This window comes from Carassius auratus, chromosome 30 (genome assembly GCF_003368295.1).
Source record: "Carassius auratus strain Wakin chromosome 30, ASM336829v1, whole genome shotgun sequence".
Classification (NCBI taxonomy): domain Eukaryota; kingdom Metazoa; phylum Chordata; class Actinopteri; order Cypriniformes; family Cyprinidae; genus Carassius; species Carassius auratus.
The window spans coordinates 29,529,867-29,552,613 of record NC_039272.1 but is presented as its reverse complement, the minus strand read 5'-3'; the positions used below and the strand labels follow the sequence as shown (position 1 = coordinate 29,552,613).

Genomic DNA, 22,747 nt, shown 5'->3' with positions numbered 1-22,747 from the left:
TACAAATTAGTCAAATTCAAATGATAATTACAAGATATTATCATATTTCCATAAGAGTGTCACTAAATTAATATCAGACATTTTTGAAGACCAAGGAGAGGTAGTGGTCATGGTGAAACATCCATTTTCAGTATCTTTGAAAAGCCCTAAATGTGCTCTGTACAGTACATCCAGACCTAAAACTGTGGTATGTATCGTCTTAGAGAAATTCACTAAAATATAATTTCTTTCATATTTATTTATTTAAATGTATTTAATTTACTTCATTTAAATGAATTTGTTCATGCACCACTGATAAACATCAGAAAATGAGACTTGGTATTAAACACATTATTGCTCAACATGACATGACCAAATACTCTTTCTGTCAGAGTAGAACAAAGGTGAAAAAAAGAATTTTGCAATGATACCCCAAAGCAATGAACAGACCAGACACTAAGATTAACTGTAAATACGGAACAACACTAGAACACATAATGGATCCAAAAAGCTTGCTTTTTAAGGTACTGTGTGATTATTAGTACTATAATCAGTCTTATATGATTTCTTGTGAATAATTAGATATAAAAGTAATCCTTTTTAACAACAGTCAAGAAAGCTTTCTATCCATGTTCAACAACGTATTTTTAATGTTACAATATATTTTAAACTTTAAATACTATATATTAGATGTTCTGTACCCAGTATCAGTCTTCTCTTAAATATTTAGATAAGAATGTATTTTACAGTGCTACATGTCCATTTTAAGCAATCCATATTGCTTGCCACTAGCATGTATTTTGTTGATGCTACTTAATTGCTTATGTTACTTTCTGCATTATATGTTGTTTTTTATTATTGTTTTATTATTGTTATTATCTTATTTGAAGGTTACTGGAGCTATACAATTGATTCAAATGGAAAATGCCAAGAAATCCCTTGATCTGTTCTCAACCTCCCTGTCAAAGTAACTGTTTGCATCATGATTGCCTGTTTATATGCAATTTGTTGTTCTATTAATCCAATATAAGATTAAGCTTCCATCCTTATATTTGTGTAAAACTGGGGACTGGGATTTCAAGCAAACCATTTTGTGCCTCTGAGTGTTTGTCTGTGTGTGTATCATGTCCACAGGTGCATATCAGTCTGTGGTTCTATGACGCAGCAGCTCTTACCACGTTGGCCTCAGCACTCCAGACCCTTCCGAGTCATCAACTCTGATCGCTCCATTAAGAAAGGCATAATGGCAGATGACCTGAAAGACCTACAAAAAAAGGTTAGGACAGGAATTAAAAGGATCAGTGTAAAGGAAAGAGTAACATTTAACATTGGATTAAAAGAAAGAAAGAAAGAAAGAAAGAAAGAAAGAAAGAAAGAAAGAAAAATTGTATGTTACTTTATTGCACTCAAACTATCCACAATCATAAAGTAGTGATTGACTAATTTCACAGAGTGCATATATGATGCTTTTTTTAAAGATCATTATTTTGGGTATTTGGTATAACAGAATATGTTGACATGCTTTAGTGTTCAAAAAACACATTACTTTTAAAATAGTGTACATTATTGTAGGTCCTCTATGCCCCGCCTCTCTCAAACGCATTGTTTTCTATTTTCTACAAAGTTCCTCCCTCCAACGTGCATGTCTGCTCTGATTGGCCAAATGACCCAGTGCATTGTGATTCACTGATCACCGCAAGCACTCGTCGGAAATGTAATGCCCCTTTCCATAATTGTGAGCTTAAAAACCACAAATCATTTAATTGTGCAATAAAATAATAATAATAATAAAAAAATGTATTGCATTGATTTTTCTATTTATTTTTATAATTAACAAATCAACCAATAAAGAATGAGTGTATAAAGTATACAGTCTATAAGATAAACTTAATAGATAGACACCACATGTAACTTAATCAGAATAATTTATTACAGATGTGTCAAAGAGCAGTACCACAGTGGTCCAAATGACGATGCATTGCAGTTGCAGTCCTCTCTAGCAGAATATAATAGCAGTGTGAGGAGCAAGGCATAATTTAAGATGTTAATCGCTGAAAATACTATCCATAGCAATCTATGACGAAACAAGAGCCAATGAGCGTTTGATATCGCTGCCATAAAACTTGTTATAAAACATCTTAACGGCAAATTTTGTAATTGTTATATATACTCTGATGCAAGTAAAAGTCTTGCATAAAAAAAAATGCTACTTAAGTAAATATAATCAAGTATAAGCATTAATTAATGTAAGTATAATCAGGGAAATTTGTTTAAAAGTAAACAGCGACTACAGTACTAGTATTTACTATATCATTAGATTATTATTCCTATAACGTTAGTGCACATCAGCAACTCACCAGGAAAATGAACAATCTCAGACACCTTGGTCCAAGTATCACTTTTAATGTATTTTTTTATGTCCCTGTACGCAAAGAGGGACACATCGTAGATTATTGCAAACGTGAAACAGCAATAATCAAGCTGTCTTCCATTGTGCTTGGGAACTAATGTGTTCGGAGCAGCGTTTTCTGGAATCCTCTCAAGCAGTGGACTTATACGTTCCGGTTGGTTGCTGCCCAACCGCGTCATAGCTCATTACCATAAAGTTGCCTTGATTTCAACTCTCCTCGACGCTCTCAACGGCCAAGTCACGCCGCACTGTTCTTCGCCGCTTCTCAACGCCAGCTTACATTGAAAATGAATGACTTCCGATTTGGATATGGAAATGTAAGGATTCTAAGATTATTTGGACCAAGAATAATAATATAACATTCTATAAAATTATAATTAAGTGCAGTTTAGTGGACAGAGTGCAGCTTCATCACTTGAGTAAAAGTACAAATACCCCTTGCTAAATTTTACTCAAGTACAAGTAAAAGTACTACAGTCAGATGTCAGTGGTTAGATAAGCATAGCAGTCAATAAACAGGACAAGGTAGGTCATGTACGGAATACATCAATTAAGCCCAATATACGGGATGTCCCAGCCAATACGGAACATTTGTCAACCCTTTCTGTAGTCAATGCTTGGACGGAGACCACTTCTTTCTTCCTGGCATAGAAGAACCCAGCAGGAGCCAAAGATGTGGAGGGACAAATTAAACCCTTGGCTAGTTCCTTTTCATTATAATTTGGCATGGCCTCAGGGAAAGATTCGACTCTTGGGAGGAGCTGTACTATAAAACATTTCAATAGCACAGTCGCTTGGTCTGTTAAGCTGTAATTGGGTGGCTTTAACTTTACTGAATGCCTCAGCCAGATCTGCATAGTCAACAGGTAGTTTAGGCACAGTGGGGGATTTGATTTTGATGGTGGCTGCCTGAAGAGTACACGGTTCAACAGCCTGTAGACAGTAGTCCATAAAATGTGATGCTCATTGTAACGAGGCTGCCTCAAACAGGGATTGAACCCGGGTCTCTGGTGCTCTAAGAACGTGAATTTACTCACTGAGCTACTGTTAAACCCAAGAGCGGAAGAGCAAAAGAGCAAAAAAGGCCAAGGGGCTTGAATCTTCGAAAGGTAACAATAATCTTTACTAGAGAAAACAAAGTACAAAATAAACTTAGCAAACTTAGCTACCATTAAACAAAAAAGACACAAGGGTCCAAAAATACAAGCACAATCAAACTTAACTTAGCAACTGGATACACAGGAAGCATAGGCTCAAGACTGAACACAATAGCAGGGAACAAACAGACTTATAAAGGGTCAAACACAGGTGTGAGGAATCAACACTGATAAGCAGAGCACTGAACATGGTACGGGGCGATGACGCCCTCTGGAGGAGCGGAGAGACCATAGAGCTAGAGTTCATAGGGCAAGAGCCATCTGCAGTTCTGGAGGGAACATGACACAGTACTCATTGAGAGTGACCCCTGCAGGCCAGGAGAAAACTGCAATGCAGATACGAGCCCATTACAGGATCCCCTTCCTTGGAATGGCTCCTGACGTTCCCTAGATTGACTCCTTTTGTTGGTTGAAGTCTGAGATGAGAGCCTTATTCAAGATATCCCAGCTGGAACCCAGGTCCGCTCCTCTTGGCCATAACCCTCCCAGTCTACCAAGTACTGAGCCCTTCCACGTACCCGGCGGTAACTGGCTGACCATCAATCATGCGAGGAGCTGTGGCATATTTCCTGGCTGGAGAAAAGTGGAACAAACAACTGGTTTTAATTGAGAAACATGGAAAGTAGGATGGATTTTCATGGACCTGGGCAGGAGAAGACGAAAGGAAACTGGATTAATCTTTCTGAGGATCTTGAAGGGACCAATGTATCTTGGACCCAGCTTACGGGACTCTACTTGCAAGGGAAGATCTCGGGTAGAGAGCCACACTATTTGTCCTGGACGAAATGAGGGTCCTGCTCTCCTCCTTCGGTTAGCCTGCCTCCGTTGGAGTCGGGCCGCCCTCACTAGGGCAGCACGTGCCCTCTTCCAGGAAAGTCGACAACGACGGACAAGCTGTGTGGCAGCTGGGGTATCAACCTCTGGCTCCTGTCCAGGAAACACAGGGGGAGAAATCCATAGAAACACTCAAAGGGGGACATGCCTAAAGAATGGTATAGAGTGGTATGAGCGAATTCAGCCCAAATTAAAAGAGAGCTCCAAGTGGAATGGTTGTCGGCCACCAGGCACCTCAAGCAGGTCTTCTCAATGTCTCAATGATTTACCCTCTCAGTTTGTCCATTGGACTGGGGGTGAAAGCCAGAGGACATGCTGATGGAGGACCCAATGAGACGGCCAAACGCCTTCCAAAACCGGGATGTAAACTGTGGCCCCCGATCAGAAACCATATCCTGGGGAAAGCCGTGGATTCTGAGCATGTGCATGTGCCCACTGCAGGACCTCAGAGCGCATACAATTTGGGACAAAGAGACGCCCTACAGGGCCATTACCTGGACCAGGCTGTTGCTGTTGGGCTCTCCTGACGGCGGTCTCAATATCCCACTGGATGGGGGCTATCACCCTGGCTGCGGGGAGGATGGGTTCTGGGCACAATTCCCTCTCAGGTGGTTCAAACTGCCTCGGAAATTCTTGGAACCTGGGCGATAAGAGAGAAAGAAGTTGAACCGGTTAAAAAGAACGTCCCAACAGGCTTGTCATGAGTTTAACCTCTTGGCATCTCGAATGTAAGTGAATGGTGTGTTTGGCACCCTCAAGCCAGTGCCTCCACTCCTCCAATGCCATCTTAATGGCCAACAGCTCCCTGTTCCCAATTTCATAATTTCTCTGTGTTGGAGTAAGACGGTGGGAAAAAAAAGCACATGGGTGAAGTTTATAATCACTCTTACACTTCTATGAAAAGACCGCTCCTACCCCCACATCTGAGGCATCCACCTCCAGGACAAAGGGCAGCTCTGGGTCAGGGAGAGTTAGCATGGGGGCAGATGTGAAGCGTTGTTTCAGTGTATTGAAGGCATGGTCAGCATCGCTGGTCCACATGAATGGCCTTTTAGACTTCTTTGTGAGTGAGGAGAGAGGTTCTGCAACAGAACTAAAATTTCTTATGAATCTCCTGTAGAAATTAGAGAACCCCAGAAAGCGCTGTACGTGCTTGACTGAAGTGGGTCGGGGCCACTCCAAGACTGCTCGGATCTTGTCTGGATTCATCTGGAGGCTGCCCTTGGACACATGGAAGCCGAGAAATGAGACAGCTGGGACATGGAACTCACTCTTCTCCAGCTTAACAAAGAGCTTGTGCTTCAACAGCTGGGTCAGGACCTGTCTGACATGCTGAATGTGTTCTTGGAGGTTGTGGGAGAATATCAAAATATCATCTAAGTAAACAAACACAAATATATTCAGCATCTCTCTAAGAACATCATTAATAAAGGCCTGAAAGACAGCAGGAGCATTAACCAGTCCGAATGGCATTACCTGGTACTCATAGTGGCCTGTCGAGATATTAAATGAAGTCTTCCATTCGTCACCCTCCCGGATCCTGACAAGATGATATGCATTTCGGAGGTCCAGTTTGGAAAAGATGGTGGCCCCCTGCAGGATCTCAAAGGCTGTGGTCATAAGTGGGAGGGGGTAACGAGTCTTGATTGTGATGTTATTTAAGCCTCGATAATCAATACAAGGTTTGAGACTACCATCCTTCTTTTCAACAAAGAAGAAACCGGCTCCTGCCGGTGATGTGGAAGGACAGATGAATCCATTTTCTAGAGCTACCTTCAGATACTTGTCCATAGCTAATCTCTCAGGACCAGAGAGGGAAAAGAGCCTTCCACGGGGTGGGCAAGTTCCTGGCATCAGCTCAATATCGTGTGATCTGTGGGCGGGGGGCAGTGTGGCAGCTTGGGCCTTTCTAAAGACTTTGAGGAGATCCATGTATTCCGGGGGACCTCGGAATGGCTCGGGAGGGTAAAGAGGGGGCTTGATAGTGACTGGTTCGATCCTGGAAATAGTCATGACTTCCATGGACGGGGCTTTGAGCCTAAAGATGGAATTGCTCTTGGGAGTGCCTGACATTGATTCTTGGACAGACTTCAGCTCAGGTGGACAGCAGAAAGCAGTATTTGACAGTTGGCAGTGTGTTCCCCACTCTGTGACAACTCCTCTGGACCAGTCAATATTGGGGTTATGAACAGTCAACCATGGGAAGCCAAGGATTATAGGGAGTTTAGGAGTATGAATTAATAAAAACTGAATCAATTCCTGGTGGTGTCCTACTTTTAACTGAAGAGGTGGAGTGCACTGACTGACCCGACCCGATCCCAGCGGGCTGCCATCAACTGCAGTAATGTTAAGGGGTTCTTGGAGAGTCACAGGATGAATTGCAAGACTTTGGGCCATCTGAAAGTCCATAAAACTCCCGGCGGAGTTTACAAAGGCACATACTTGATGGTGTTGCTGGCCCATGGTGATTGTGGCCTGGATCTTCAAACCTTCAGATACTCCTATTCTCGCCCAGGCCCCTCGACTTGGCTTTTCCCGAAAGCTCAGAACAGTTGGCACGAAAGTGTCCTGGTTTGCCACAGTAGAGGCAGCATCTATCTCTCATCCTCCTATTACGTTCGGACTGGGATATCCGAGTTCCTCCGAACTGCATTGGTTCATCCATGTCCACAAGAGGAGGAGATAATTTAACAGGACTGGTGGCCTCAAATAAGCTGCTTCTGCTCTATCTGGCATTCTCTGAGGCGATGGTCAACCCGGATAGCTACATCAATGAGGGACTCAAGGTCAGGGGCAGGGTCTCGGAATGCCAACTCATCTTTGAGCTCTGATGACAAAGCATGGTGGAAGGTCGCTCTTAGGGCTCTTTGATCCCATCTACTCTCAGCCGCCAGAGTGCAAAACTCTATGGCGAACTCAGCTGCGCTCCGGGTACCTTGAGAGAGATTCAGCAGGTGACAATCGACATCACCTCCACTGGCTGGATGTTGGAAAACTCTCTTCATCTCCATGATGAACCGTTGATTGTTTGTGGTTAGTGGAGACTTCTGGTCCCACAAAGCTGAGGCCCATTCGAATGCCTTAACGATGAGGAGAGTAATGATGCAGGTCCCACTTTACTGCTCTCAGTGGGAAAACTACTTGGTTGTAGTTGAAAGGCCAGAGTACACTGGGTAATAAATCCTCTGCATCTCTCAGTGTCACCATGGACCCAGGCTGAGGATCAGGGGACTGTTGGAGTTCTTGGGGTGAAGAGGCCTGGGACTGAAGGCTCAAAATTTGGACAATCTGAGACAGAGTTTGATCATGTCGTTGAATGGTAGTGGCTTGCTCAGAGAGTACAGCTAGGATCCGTTCCACATTGGAGGGTGGTGAAGACTCTTCCGCAGGGTTTGCTTCCATGGTTCAATCTTCCTGTAATGAGGCTGCCTCAAGCAGGGATTGAACCCGGGTCTCTGATGCTCTAAGAGTGTCAATTTACTCACTGAGCTACTCCCACACTGGTAAACCTAAGAGCGGAAGAGCAAAAGAACAAAAAAGGCCAAGGGGCTTGAATCTTCAAAAGGTAGCAATAATCTTTACTAGAGAAAACAAAGTACAAAATAAACGTAGCAAACTTAGCTACCATTAAACAAAAAAAAAGACACAAGGGTCCAAAAATACAAGCACAATCAAACTGAACTTAGCAACTGGATGCACAGGAAGCCTAGGCTCAAGACTGAACACAATAGAAGGGAACAAACAGACTTATAAAGGGTAAAACACAGGTGTGAGGAATCAACACTGATGAGCAGAGCACTGAACATGGTACGCATGATGACGCCCTCTGGAGGAGCGGAGAAACCATAGGGCTAGAGTTCATAGGGCAAGAGCCATCTGCAGTTCTGGAGGGAACATGACACATTGAGTCATTGAGAGTGACCCCTGCAGGCCAGGATGAAAACTGCAATGCTGATAAGATCCCATTACACTCATGAAGTTGTAGCCAGCAAAGGCAGAGGATTACTGGGTTGTCATGTACTAGTGAATTGTCTCAGTTTGCAAAGTGCTGGTGGGGAGGATGATCCCGTTTGTAGTGTGTTAAACTTGACTGGCAATCAGGGGTCTAACGCTCCTACTGCTAACAGAGATTTTCAAGGAACGAGGTGGATGTCCAGGGCTTTCACAAAGTCTGAATCAATCAAATTACCAACCACTCCAGAATCTATCATGGCCATGCGTTTTAGTAGATCCTTTATTAAAAGACAGCTCAACGGGCACTTTAACACACTTGTTGGTATGAGGAGGAAATTTCACTGCTGCAGAGGTTCTTGGTTAGGTGCTGGCGGGGGACTGTGGGATTGAAGACACTGGTTCCTGTATGGGCAACATGAGTGAAGGATGGCAAGCTCAATGAACTGATCCAGGGTTCTGCCCTCATCACAACAGTTGACTTCAGATTGCAGTTCTATATATAGACCCTTGTGGAAGAGAAGCTTAAGCAGGTCGTCAAGCCATTCTGTCTTAGCTGCATGTGTGCAGAAATTTAGAACAAACTCCACTGTCCCCTGTCAAAGTGCTAGAATTTGATCACCAGCAGTGCAAACCCTTTTTGGGATATTCAAAACCCTAATTAAAGTGTTGAATAAATCCATTGAATGAGGGAAAAGTCCCACATGGCCATAGGCCAGTCTAATGCTTTGCCAGTCAACAGAGAGCAAATTAATTAAATGTGACTCTCACCCATGAGGTATAACATGGGTTGCTGAGAATAGGGATGTTGCGGTGACGGATTTTTTCCACCGGTTAATCGACACGGTAATCCTGGTGTCACCGGGGTTGAGTGTTGGGGATTTCGGGTGGCCGAAAATGCGGTCGTGCAGACGTGCACACTTGTTTTTCTTTTCTTTTTTTTATTAAATTTAATTAAAACATTATGTAATTTACTTTCGCTTTAATTAGTAGCAATTCAGTAGCATTTGTTTGAATTAATCATGGGTTAATTTATTTTATTCTTAATAAAAATGCACAAAACAATAAGACACTCGCTTGTATTACACACATCTTTATTGCAAAATGAATAATAACTTAATACACCATGCAAAAACTAAACAAAAGCACTTATTGCTTTAAAGTGCATTTATTAACAAAACGAACCACTGCACACATCGTGCAAGTATCAAATAAGAAATTATATTTAAAAATTCACTGATCGTTAAATAAAGTGCCTGCCTTTTTTAGCAAAAAAAAAAAAATAACAATGCACAACCATCGAATATGAAACGAACGAACATCAAAAACTTAGTTAAATAAGGTAGCCTACGTTTTCAGGTTCCCTGTTGGCATTTGGTTTGAATCCAAAATATTTCCATACAGGTGCTTTTGCATTTCGCTTTGAAACCAGATCTTCCGCAATCCTTTGCCAGTTAGCTCGCCTCACTCTCCTCAAATGATAAATGAAATCGGACACCTGCTGCTTTATTGCGGCGCTCATCCGCTAAATTACGAAGGCACGTAGTCACTAACTGAATTAAGTGCTTTATTGCTATAGGCTAAAACTTCAACACGATGGGGACGGTGCCGGTGGTCAAGTGCTATGACCGGTAGGTGGGTTAAACACCGTGTATCACCGGTAATACCGATTATAGCAACAAGCCTAGCTGAGAGACAAACAAGGAGCACTTAAGTAAAAAGACCTTACATTTAACTGGAGGGGGTGAATAAAGGCCTCCTGTAGTGAATCCATGCATTTTTGTAAGAATAATATCCATATTTAAAATGTTTCAAATGTCTTTTTTATCACTTTTGTTACCTGTCATAAGCAAAAGCCATATACTGTGGTATATGTGATAACTCAAATGCTTTTTCCCTTCTAGGTGATGGACGTATTTCACATGCACTGCATCAGTGCTTTAGTGTTGGATGAGGATGGAACTGGAGTGGATACAGAGGACTTTTTTCAGACCTTAAAAGACAACACTGTCCTCATGGTCTTAATAGTAGGACAGAAGTGGGCTCCACAGGAGGTCAGTCTTTTCATCTGACGTGATTTTAACAGCACACATACACATTTGTTGAAACTGACTAACATTTGCAACAAATTCTGTGTAGGTGGAGATAAGAAATAATAATAAACTGCACTGGAGGCCATTCAAATATAGATGTAAAAGCATGGCCAATAATAAATAAGAAATATATTATTTATGTGAAAGTCATATGGATTTTTTATAATCCTTGTCTGAGGAAGATTACAATATAGCAGTCTGAGAATAAGGCATCTTCAAACTCTCTTAACATGTTCTTGGGTGGTGTTCATTTTATCAGCTTTTCTCTTTATGTGCTCACATTATTGCTTTCAGTTTTTTCAGCCTATGTTCTTCAGCATAGCTCCAACCTATTGAGATTCTATGGTTATTTACTGCTTATTGGTTTAGAGAAGCATATCCATAATGCAAACATTAACCATATTCACATAATCATTCCACAATCATTTTGGTCTATTGACACACAACATCATGCCTAGTATTAACCATAATTATAGTGACATAACTTTATATTCCACTGCAATTAACATGCACTTTTATAGCACCTGCTACTCAAACTATAGCCCTATTCGGACGGGTCTATTTTTACAGGGGGTCGTTAGAGAAATCTGCGTTTCACAGACGTACTTGGTGATTTTAATCCTGTCCGAATCTGCCACGTCTGTGTTTTTCTCACACAACCTCTGTTATAATTCCAGAGCAAATTACCTACTGTTTTTCAGCAAACTCAGTGATCCTCTGAGAAAACTAATCCCTTCCGAATGCGAATGTCTGTGATTGCCGGTGATATTTTATTTCACAACGCGGTTCCTTGTGTGTTTTGGCCAAAGTGAATTACCGTAGATGCTCTTACCGCGCGGATGTTTCATATATTTGCTTAAGCAAATAAATGATAAAAAAAAATAAAATAAAATCAAGAGCAAGATCACGTAAACTTTTAATACCGGCTATTGTAATATCAGCATCAGGTAAGATTACTCACGTTCATTTATGCACTCGGTTACATAATGTTTTAATTACATTTAATAAAAAAAAGAAAAGAAAAACAAGTTTAACTAAAGGAACCACACATTAACATGGTTTTGTTATACTAGCCATTTAGTATTTATTGTGTAATAATACTAAGGCAATCATTCTGAATGAATGCAATGCACGCATACAGAGCGCGTGATCTCTGTGACGCCCAGATGCACAAATCAGACCCTCCCACCTCTGTAATAAACACGGAGATGTTAGTCCCGTCCGAATTGGTACATGAAAATCACAGACGTCAGGTGGTAAGAATCGAAACTCAAACGTAGTTTAGGAAACTAGTCCCGTCCGAATAGTGCTTATGATGTTGCATCTAAAACAACTTGCTAAGCAAAATATACAGTTTAATTGTCAACACATGCATAAATGACACATTCTTTTTACTTTTTCAGAGATACCTTCCAGGGCAGAAGAAAATAAAAAGGGTAAGTGTGAATAAGAATGGAGAGGACCTCATATCCCATGTCAAGCAGTTTTTATTATCATTTCTCTCCTGTATTGACGGGGTGGTAACACGGTCTCTTGAAGCTCAGTGCAGAAACATTCAACATACAGGCTCTATTCCAAAACCTATTAGTTAGATTCCTTGCTCTATTTTGTCTCCTAAATAACCTTTTTAAAGGTTACGGTACTGTTACGAATGCACACACGAAACAAGAGATCCAGTTGCAGTGTTTAATAGGGGAATCCAAAAATCTAAATCCAAAACAGGCAAAAGGTCAATAACAGAACAGCAGTCCAAAACAAGAAACATGAAAACACTAGGGAACACGAAAAAGCAGGGTGGCATAAACCAAACACTCCATTAAACAGATATATATGCAGGATATATATGGACTGGCGAAAACAATGAAAGTTTGAACAGCTGAGTGCAATTAACAGGTGTGCAATTAACAGTGATGAATGGGACAAAGGCTTTTGGGAAATGTAGTGCCTGCAGTGGGGTGACTCTATGGGGAAGTGAGACCACTAGTGGACACCCAGGGAAATACAGACCAGACACTGTGACAGGTACATCACAGGTGATCAATCTGGAATGCTCTACATATAAAGCATCTCAGTCATGTGACCTTTGCATGTTCCTAGGCAACAAGTGCATGCTCCTCGGGAAGAGATCAAGGCTTTCACATTGAATTTCAGATAAGAGATGGATGAAATGGTTCATGATTTTGTGAATCAGCTTTGTTGATTCTACAACAGATCAAATATTTTATTCAAAAAGTAGCACAGAGAACACATAGTTAAGGCCTGAGGTTAATCGCTGCCCTTGAGAAAAAAAAAAAAAAAAAAAAAAAATAGATACAGTACAGATATATTGGTGGCAAATATTGTTATTGTTTGAATATATTGTTTAGATACTTATGTATAAAAATAATGTTCATTTTGACGCCATCCCAGCATGGGATATATGCAATGGTTCCTTAGAATTTGACAAAAATGAGGTTTCTTAGGAGATATAATATTTAAGATAGCTACAGTTCCTTTTGGAACAACCTTCGAATAGTGCACATACAGTGCCTTAAAATACTGCCTCTGAAGGCAGCTCACTTTTGGAACACGGCTCATTCCTGAGGGGACTGGACTAGGAAATTTTGGTTGATCATGAACTTCTTCCACTTCCGAATTGTTCAACCAGAGGACTAGATTAATAAGCTTGATTAAGGGGACATCACCACCAGGAAGAGTGCAGCGGATTGTGTCTTCATCCATCCCCAGTAAAAAACGAGCGCCTAGGAATGAGTTGTGAGAACTCAGTTAGCAAGCTCGAGGACATCCTCTATATATCGTTCCAACATCCGAACGCTTTGCCTCAATCTCCTCTGCTCTTCCTCAGCCTTAATTTTTGGTTTGGTCGTCGTTCTGAAACACATTGAATCTTCAGAGGAAGGGAGCCAAAAGAAAATCCAAAAAGGGAGGTTTTAATGACGATTATGGTGGAAAAACAAACACATACAAAAACTCGGATTGTTTTTACATTAAGATACTTCACACAAAGCTACTTCAACAACCAACAAACCAGAACTAAACAGAAAGGGTTTATAAAACACAAGGAAAGTAATAAACAGGTGTGGAGTAATCAATTAACCTAAAAAGAAATTTACCAAATAAGGAAAAAACTCAAAAGAAACAGAAGAATGGCAGGCCATGACTGTGACACCTTGATAAAGAACATGCATTTTTACTCTCTCTAAGAACATTATTTATCCATGTGTAGTACCTACTCTGACAAAATGATATTTCAGATGCAACTTATTTCAGAAATAAAAATGGCAAACATTTTTTAACTTAATTTATAAAAAATAAAAATAAAATGATTACTTAACTTTATTATTTATAACTTTATTGAGCCTGGTGTTTAATAAAGGCATGCAGTCCTGAAATAAAATGTTGCTATCTTAGTAAACTGTGATTTTAATTCTGCCAGTGCACAAATAATTTATTACAAAACATTTTAACATTCCTTTCAAGGGAACTTCACGCTGCGCCCACTAGGGGGCACGTTGTGGAATGCAATCCATCCAAGCCATGCTGAGGCCCATGCAGGCGGCAAGGAAGTCGATCGGAAGTTGAAGTCGGCCGCGTGCCGCCATCTTGTAGCAGAACTTCACTTGCGTTAGCATTCCCATTGACTCCCATTCATTTTGGCGTCACTTTGACAGCGAATAACTTTACATCTGAGGCATTTAAAGACTCCGTTTCTCCATTATTTATTTCTAAAGATACACGACAATGTATAAAGCGCTCCATTACCTTCTATGTTACATTATGGCCCCGTAGAAACAGTTTTTGTAAAAATAGGCTAACGATTGCGTCATAACCACTCGACTCTCTGCCGCATTACTGTACAGACATGAGGAGAAGCTCGCAGGCAATTAACTTAATATGGCGTACTGGTGTTACATTTTAAAATACTATACAAAATAATTAATCAGACTCTGGAGAGTTCGCAGGAACATGACTCGACTCTGAACTGTCTTTGAAAACCTGAGGCGCCTCGGCTTCGGGCACTGCCTCTGGAACGGCCTCGGGCACTGCATCGGGAACGGCCTTGGGCACCGCCTCGGCATCGGGTCCCACCTCGGCCTCCGGAACAGCATCGGGCGCTGCCTTGGCCTCTGGAACAGCATTGGGCACCACCTCGGCCTCTGTAACAGCATCGGGCATGACCTCGGGCACCACCTCGGTCACGGCATCGGGCACTGCCTCGGCATCGGCCACCACCTCGGCCTCTGGATCAGCATCGGGCACCGCCTCGACCTCCGAAACAGCTTCGGGCACCGCCTCGGTCACTGCATCGGGAACGACCTCGGGCACCGCCTCGGGGACGGCAGCGGCCCGCTCGGGAACGTCCCCCTGGACGGCAGCGGCCCGCTCGGGAACGTTCTCCAGGCTTTGAGGAACGGTAGAAGCCTGTCTCCCCGTCCTCCGCCCTCTACGATGGCGAGTCAATGGCACCTTGACTGGCGACTCAGACGTCGAGTCGGCCATCTTGTTCTGTGGCTCTAAGCTGGCGACCATCTTGTGCTGTGGTGCTAGGCTGGCGGCCATCTTGGACTGTGGCGCTAGGCTGGCGGCCATCTTGGGTTGTGGCGCTGGACTGGCGGCCATCTTGTACTATACTAATACTATACAAAATAATTAATCAGAATACTTACTCCTGCTCACTCATGCCAACGAACTCCCCGCTCAAGCTCGCTGTCTCTGCAAGATCAACGATGGCAGTTTGCACGCACAGCTACTAGAAGATTTACATCTGTCAGACAGGTTGCTGACATCATCAATGGGCTTCACTTGTCTCAATTGAGTTCCAATGGGGTCGCTGTGTCCATTTCTTTTACTGTCTATGGGCCCATGCCTGTCCACCTGGTGGAGGAGGACCAAGGAATCAACATACATACACCAAGCCTTTCCTTAGAAAGGGGCCATGCCACTGAGGCCACGGGCCACTCACACATCTTGGCAGAAAAGGGGAATCCAAATAAAGAAAACATCCCACCCAAGTTAAGAGCACAGCTATCACAGATGGCTATGCTATATAAGCAGAACTAGCCTGGATACACAAGAGTCAAGACCACTCAAGAGGCTAACAGGAAACTTCGAGAGGAGCTCAGAAATCCCATAGGAGAGTAACTGCTGAGCTGGAACTGTCACTGCACGTGATGCAAGAAACACGGCGAGAGAACCAATTGCGGGTAAGTCGTTTATTTAGGGATAATCCAAAGGGGTAAACAGTCCAGGCAGGGGTTAAAACCAAACATAATCCAAATCCAACATAAACAAGACACGAAGACAGAGCAAGGCAAGGCAAGACAAGACAAGGCAAGGCAAGAGTTGACGGACCTGAATAATACACGACATTAAACAAGGACTCCGTAACACAGACTAAGACAGACTGGGTATAAATAGACAGAAGGATAATGATGGAACAAGAGAATGGTGGGGGACAATCAATTACACAACAAGGAGGAAGGTGACCAAATAAAGGAGGAGGAAGTGATCTGGTGACAGACACCGTGAGCAAGGAGGACATCTAGTGAAACCCCAGGGAACAACAACCCAGACAATGTGACAGTACCCCCCCCCCCCCCCTCTACGGAGCAGCTCCCAGACGCTCCATGACAAGACACAACACAGAGACCAGGAGGGAGGTGGACAGGTGGAGGCTCAGGGGGAGGGATGGAGGGCCGGAAAAGAAAAACATGGGGAACAAACACCAGAAATGTAAACATAAAACGGAGACCAGGAGGGAGGAGGACCAGAGGAGGTTCAGGGGGAGGGATGGAGGGCCAGACTAACTGAAGGGAACAGGCAGACACATAACAAAAACACAAAACAGAAGTCCATGAAGGACATACTGTGGCGTCCACCAGGGCGGAGCAGAAAACCACCACAGCCATGTGGTCAAAGCCAGAGCCCTCCACAACAGAAAGCGGAGCACCACCACAACAGTGTGGTCAGGGCGGAAGCCCCCCAGGGCGGAGCAGAAGACCACCATATCCTCGTGGTTGCCGCCAGAGTCCCCCAGGGTGGAGCAGATGACCGACACATCTTTGTGGTCAAGGCCGGAGTCCACCATGGTGGAGCGGAAGAACACCACAGCCATGTGGTCGAAGCCAGAGCCCTCCAGGGTGGAGCGGAAGACCACCACATCTTTCTGGTCAAGGCCGGAGTCCACCAGGGAGGAGCCGAAGACCACCACAGCCATGTGGTCGGGGCGAGGGCCCCCCAGGTCAAAGCGGAAGACCTCCACAGCCATGTGGTCAGGACAAGAGCCCCCCAAGGCGGAGCTGACCTCTGTGCGGCCGGACCAACGGCACTACGAAACTCCGGTAATCCCCTGGTGTCTTTACTGGACTCCAAAAGATCGGTGACTTGACCTGACTCTGGAGGGTCAGAGGTGACTAGCCCTGACTCCGGAGGGTCAGAGGTGACTAGCCCTGACTCCAGAGGGTCAGCGGTGACTAGCCCTGACTCCGGAGAGTCCACCGGAACCTGTCTCGACTCCGGAGAGTCCACCGGAACCTGGCTCGACTCCGGAGAGTCCACCGGAACCTGACTCGACTCCGGAGAGTCCACCGGAACCTGACTCGACTCCTGAGAGTCCACCAGAACCTGACTCGACTCCGGAGAGTCTACCGGAACCTGACTCGACTCCTGAGAGTCCACCGGAACCTGACTCGACTCCGGAGAGTCTACCGGAACCTGACTTGACTCCGGAGAGTCCCCCGGAATCTGACTCGACTCTGGAGAGTTCGCAGGAACATGACTTGACTCTGAACTGTCTTTGAAAACCTGAGGTGCCTCGGCTTCGGGCACTGCCTCTGGTACGGCCTCGGGCACTGCATCGGGAACGGCCTTGGGCACCGCCTCGGCATCGGGCCCCACCTCGGCCTCCGGAACAGCATCGGGCACCGCCTCGGCCTCTGTGACAGCATTGGGCACCACCTCGGCCTCTGTAACAGCATCGGGCATGACCTCGGGCACCACCTCGGTGACGGCATCGGGCACTGCCTCGGCATCGGCCACCACCCCGGCCTCTGGATCAGCATCGGGCACCGCCTCGACCTCCGGAACAGCCTCGGGCACTGCCTCGGTCACTGCATCGGGAACGACCTCGGGCACCGCCTCGGGCACCGCCTCGGGGACAGAAGCGGCCCGCTCGGGAATGTCCTCCTGGACGGCAGCGGCCCGCTCGGGAACGTCCCCCTGGACGGCAGCGGCCCGCTCGGGAACGTTCTCCAGGCTTTGAGGAACGGTAGAAGCCTGTCTCCCTGTCCTCCGCCCTCTACGATGGCGAGTCAATGGCACCTTGACTGGCGACTCAGACGTCGAGTCGGCCATCTTGTTCTGTGGCTCTAAGCTGGCGACCATCTTGTGCTGTGGTGCTAGGCTGGCGGCCATCTTGGACTGTGGCGCTAGGCTGGCGGCCATCTTGGGTTGTGGCGCTGGACTGGCGGCCATCTTGTACTGTGGTGCTGGAGCGGTGGCCAATTTGGGCATTGGCGCTGGATTAGCGGCCCTCTTGTGCTGTGGCGCTGGGCTGACAGTTATCTTGTGTTGTGGTGCGGGATTGGCGGCCATCTTGGGTTGTGGCGCTGGCTCAGCAGCTTTGACGTGAACAGTCTTGGGAACTTCTAGGATCAGTGACAGCATGGAGAAATAGTCTAAAAATGAGTCAGCGGCCATCTTGAGCGTCGGTGCTGAGCTGGTGGCCATCTGGTACTGTGGTGTGAGGCTGGCTTCCTTCCTGCCTCGTAGTGCGGGGTTGGTGGCCATGCACCGCAGCGGCGCTGGGTTGGCGGCCATCTTGTGCTGTGGTGCTGGGCTGGCGGCCATTTTGCTTCGTGGTGCTGGGTTGGTGGCCATGCACCGCAGCGGCGCTGGGTTGGCGGCCATCTTGGGTTGTGGCGCTGTGCTGGCGTCCATCCTGCCTCTTGGTGCTGATCTAGCGGCCATCATGGGCAGTGGCGCCACCATGGCGGGCGTGCGCTTCTTCTCACCTCTCCGTCCGCCATGGTGAGACGGTGGCTCTAATCCATCCCACACGAGCCCTGGGTCGAAGGGCGGTCCTGCTTGAGAGCGATACTGAGTATCCTCTCGACCACTTCCTCCTCGGCAACCTCCTCTGGTTCCCTGGAAAACCACGAGGCGAGTTCCTTCAAATTCATTCCTCTCCCGCACTGTGGCTGGGGAGGAGATATAAGTCGACATACCGCTGGCTCTTGCAGTGATGGAGTCCTTCTGTCACGGCACGTGATGCAAGAAACACGGCGAGAGAACCAATTGTGGGTAAGTCGTTTATTTAGGGATAATACAAAGGGGTAAACAGTCCAGGCAGGGGTCAAAACCAAACATAATCCAAATCCAACATAAACAAGACACGAAGACAAAGCAAGGCAAGGCAAGGCAAGGCAAGGCAAGAGTTGACGGACCTGAATAATACACGACATTAAACAAGGACTCCGTAACACAGACTAAGACAGACTGGGTATAAATAGACAGAAGGATAAAGAGGGAACAAGAGAACGGTGGGGGACAATCAATTACACAACAAGGAGGAAGGTGACCAAATAAGGGAGGAGGAAGTGATCTGGTGACAGACACCGTGAGCAAGGAGGACATCTAGTGGAACCCCAGGGAACAACAACCAAGACACTGTGACAGGAACATGGTTAAATGCAGAGCACGAATGCCTATGATGTCATGGGCCAAGTGGGCCAATAGATTGCTGTGGTTTCACACATTCTTCAGAAAATGGTCATGCAGACTGCATTCCCCAATGTGCCCCCTAGGCAGCATGGAGTTCCCTAGAAAGAGAATCATATTGTGCACAAATAATAATAAATGAAAAAAATTATATAATAATAAATTATAATAAATTATAAAAATTATATGTGATTTTTGTTTTTTATTTGTTTTCTGCAGGCAATATAACATTTATTTTGTGTAAAAGAAATACCATAACTACAGTTGGAGCATATAAACAGAAAATTAGACTTTTTATTGCGTCCTTCAGTTCCTTCAGGTCCATCCTGCACATTGAGTTTTTGACTGAAATACCAAATACCACAGTTAAGCAAAAATCTTGTTTTTTTTTTTCTCTCATTATCATACTCCACAGACACATACTACCAAGAGTGGTCCTGGATGTGGCTGGAAAAAGCCAAGAAAAGACGTTGCCAAACTGACCATTGACCTCTACAAAAACCACCCACAGGATTTTATTGGCTGCCTAAATGTGCAGGCAGCCTTGTATGGAATATACTCTGTTTCATATGATTTGCAGTGCTATAAGGCAAAAAGAATGCTAAGGTGAGTGTGTTTGTGCAAGGTGCTCATGTGTGTAAGTAGAAGCTTTATTCTAGCTCTAGTTGTTTATAGGTAGAGAAAGACATAATATTATAATATTACAATTCAAGTATGAAAGCCAACACAGGCCATTAGTCAAGACTACCTGGAAGAAGAGAATATATATATATATATATATATATATCATAGGGACTTGCCTGGAAAAATAAAGGATAAAAATTTGATGATATCAACATTAATGAAAACACTTTCTAGAGATTGCTATTTTATTCATGACTGCAAGTAGTTTAAGCTGCCATACAAACTTGTGAGATAAATTGATAAAAATAAATGTAAACTAAAAACATTTAACCAAACTAAATTAACCATATAAAAAGTTACTTTATCACTTATAATCATCCATTCATTTTGTTTTATTTAGTGATCTCTGCATAATGCCTGCTACAGTTGGTAGAGTAACAACAATCCAGAATGTTCTACATTTGTAGGCAGGCAATGCTTTAGCAGTGCTTTCGTAGACTTTTTAGAATTTGGGCATCACTGTAATGCATGGTTTTAGCTCCTGTGAAAGAGGAGAAAAAAGGATTTGGTAAACACCAGGATTTATAAGCCACTGTAAAGACTTGTACCTATTCACTCATCTGGTAAATAAATACAGTCTTGTATAAACTCTATGTATAAACTGCAGTCGATAATAACTTTACAAAACAACAGATCATAAACTATCTTTACATTAATACATTAAAGAAAGTAAACACAAAAGGCTTATTTCTGACTGATCTTCCTTTCTCTCCACTAAAAGGGAAGCCTTAAAATGGACTCTCTTCATTATGCAGAATACTGGACATGTTTTAGTAGGAACTTCATGTTATATTCAGCATCTTATTGATGAGGACGAGAAAACAGAAGCACAACTGATATCGACTGCATGTATCATCAAGCAGTTAGAACATTAAATTATTGACAGCTTGGTCAAATTTACAAGTGTGCACTGATTGTTGATGAAACGCTTGATAAAAAAACATATTTGTGAGTTATTTACCTCAGTGTAAACAGTAGGGCTGCCCTCGACTAAGGATTTATTTGGTCGACTAGTCATTAATTTTAAGAATTAGTCGACTAATCACACTTTTATTAGTAAACCTTTTAAATCATGATAATGAGCCTTTAATTGCCTACTTAGCCTAATAAGCGCTCAAGCATACACATAAAGCTTTCTACAGCACAACCGGCAGAAGTAATGAATATGAATGTGTCGGGAAAAACCAGTAAGATTAAACTGCATAAACATTTTAATCATCTATTGATAAGAGATTGAGTCAGCGACACTGACTCGTCATGGCCACAGTAGTGGATGCGCCTGCATGTAAATTTCATACAGATTACATAATCTGAGAATATATGTTCTTTTCAGATTTTAATTTATTCATTTGAAAGTGTACATTTCAATCTCTATAGATATATTTTCACGTCTGTAAGGCAAGTATATATGGAGTGTCACGCTCAAGTTCACAGAGGCTGAGATGGCAGAAAGCGCACGCTAAATAAGATTTATTACTCTTATCTATATGACCAAAATGAGTATTTTAAGAGCAAGTGACTGCAAGTAAGTGTGCTACTGTGTATAGTCACTTGAATAGCGCACATTTTCTAGGTTAACATTAGATTGGGTGGCCATTTAAAATTGCTACTACTTATACTACTTATTTCAGATGATAAGCCATATTTGAGGACAGTGAATGATAGGCTAGTATTTGGATGAACAGTATTACCACAAAATCCAGCTGTTAATGATCTGTCCTTCACGGACTCCATGATCACACCACTTCCTCTGGAATAGTTTTTTATTTATTTCCTGCAACTAAGTGAAAAATTTGGTCGACCAAGCCTCTTCTCGTCAACTAGTGGTTAGTTGACTATTAGGGGGCAGCCCTAGTAAACAGTAAAATGTACAGTTAAATTGTGCATATAATGTTATATCTTACTCCTAATATTGCATTTCTACATCTAAATTAAGCATTTTGTGTGTTAAAATTAGAATTGTCAAAGTTAACAAGGTGAACACATGAAATGTTTTGCGATTTCATTTAATTTGAAATTATATTATAATAAAAAAACTCTTACGTATACTGTATTTTGATTTACTGCATTTAAAAAGTAATGAATCTAACAATGTACTGTGTTTTGTTTTGCTACATTTAAAAAGTAATGAATCTAACAATGTAACTGAATTACAATAAATAAATATATAAGTTGTTTATTTGCTTTATTCAACTGACAGCCATATATATATATTTTTTAAATTAACCTTGTTAATCAGTCTAAAATAGCAGAGAAAATTGCAAAAATTACTTTTATGCTGTGAGGATTGTATTACCACACAATTCCACAAGAGGGCAAATAGAGATAACAGAGAGAGGGTGCTTTTACAATGGAACAGTGGATCTGTCTATGTCCTCTTTGTAGTGCAGTATCTTTTCTTTACCAGACAGTATCAGTGGTGGCAAACACACAACGTAACTCTGGAACCAAACTCTGGATTTACAAGTAAAGACCTTAACATAAATAAATGTGGGAGACACAGCCATTTAGCTAAAACATAGCTGAGTATATAAAGATAAGCAATATCAATAAAATGATCTCTGAAGAACAGTGTTTCCCCCCTTTCTTTTATATTTACATTTGATTTCAAGGCCTGTTTAAGGTAAAGTCCTGTTTTAATAATCATGACAATCAAATCTTCTGTGATATAACAGTTCATTGTACTCTAAGAACAAACTGTAATTTTTAGAACTTAAAACTTGTCCATAATGCAATAAGAGTATTTACAGTACCAATCTGCAACAAAGACTTGCTCTACTTCATCCTAGTTTCAATTGTTAGATTTTCACGGCTTCAAGATCCCATTTTTATTACTACCAGAGATGCCAGTTTGCTCAGTTTCAAATGATTATAAAACAGCAAGCACAAACTATACAAAAGTGGCAGTGCTTCCAGCACAT

General features: G+C 43.2%; 1 protein-coding gene across 1 annotated transcript; it reads left to right on the top strand.

The window, feature by feature from the left end:
- The first annotated feature begins 418 nt into the window (after positions 1-418).
- Positions 419-21,936, top strand: LOC113049911 (cell death activator CIDE-3-like). The gene is made up of 7 exons (XM_026212651.1): positions 419-503; positions 870-946; positions 1,114-1,255; positions 10,236-10,385; positions 11,828-11,860; positions 19,558-19,748; positions 20,548-21,936. Exons 1-7 carry the CDS (start codon positions 420-422, stop codon positions 20,699-20,701), a joined length of 831 nt encoding a protein of 276 aa, XP_026068436.1. The 5' UTR covers position 419; the 3' UTR covers positions 20,702-21,936.
- The last annotated feature ends 811 nt before the right edge of the window (positions 21,937-22,747 follow it).

Bases quoted from the DNA above. Each gene is read 5' to 3' on its own strand.
- LOC113049911 (XM_026212651.1), top strand. From the start codon at position 420: ATGAACAGACCAGACACTAAGATTAACTGTAAATACGGAACAACACTA. The intron at 504-869 runs GTACTGTGTGAT...TCTTATTTGAAG, and splicing joins CAAAAAGCTTGCTTTTTAAG to GTTACTGGAGCTATACAATT. The intron at 11,861-19,557 runs GTAAGTGTGAAT...CATACTCCACAG, and splicing joins GGCAGAAGAAAATAAAAAGG to ACACATACTACCAAGAGTGG.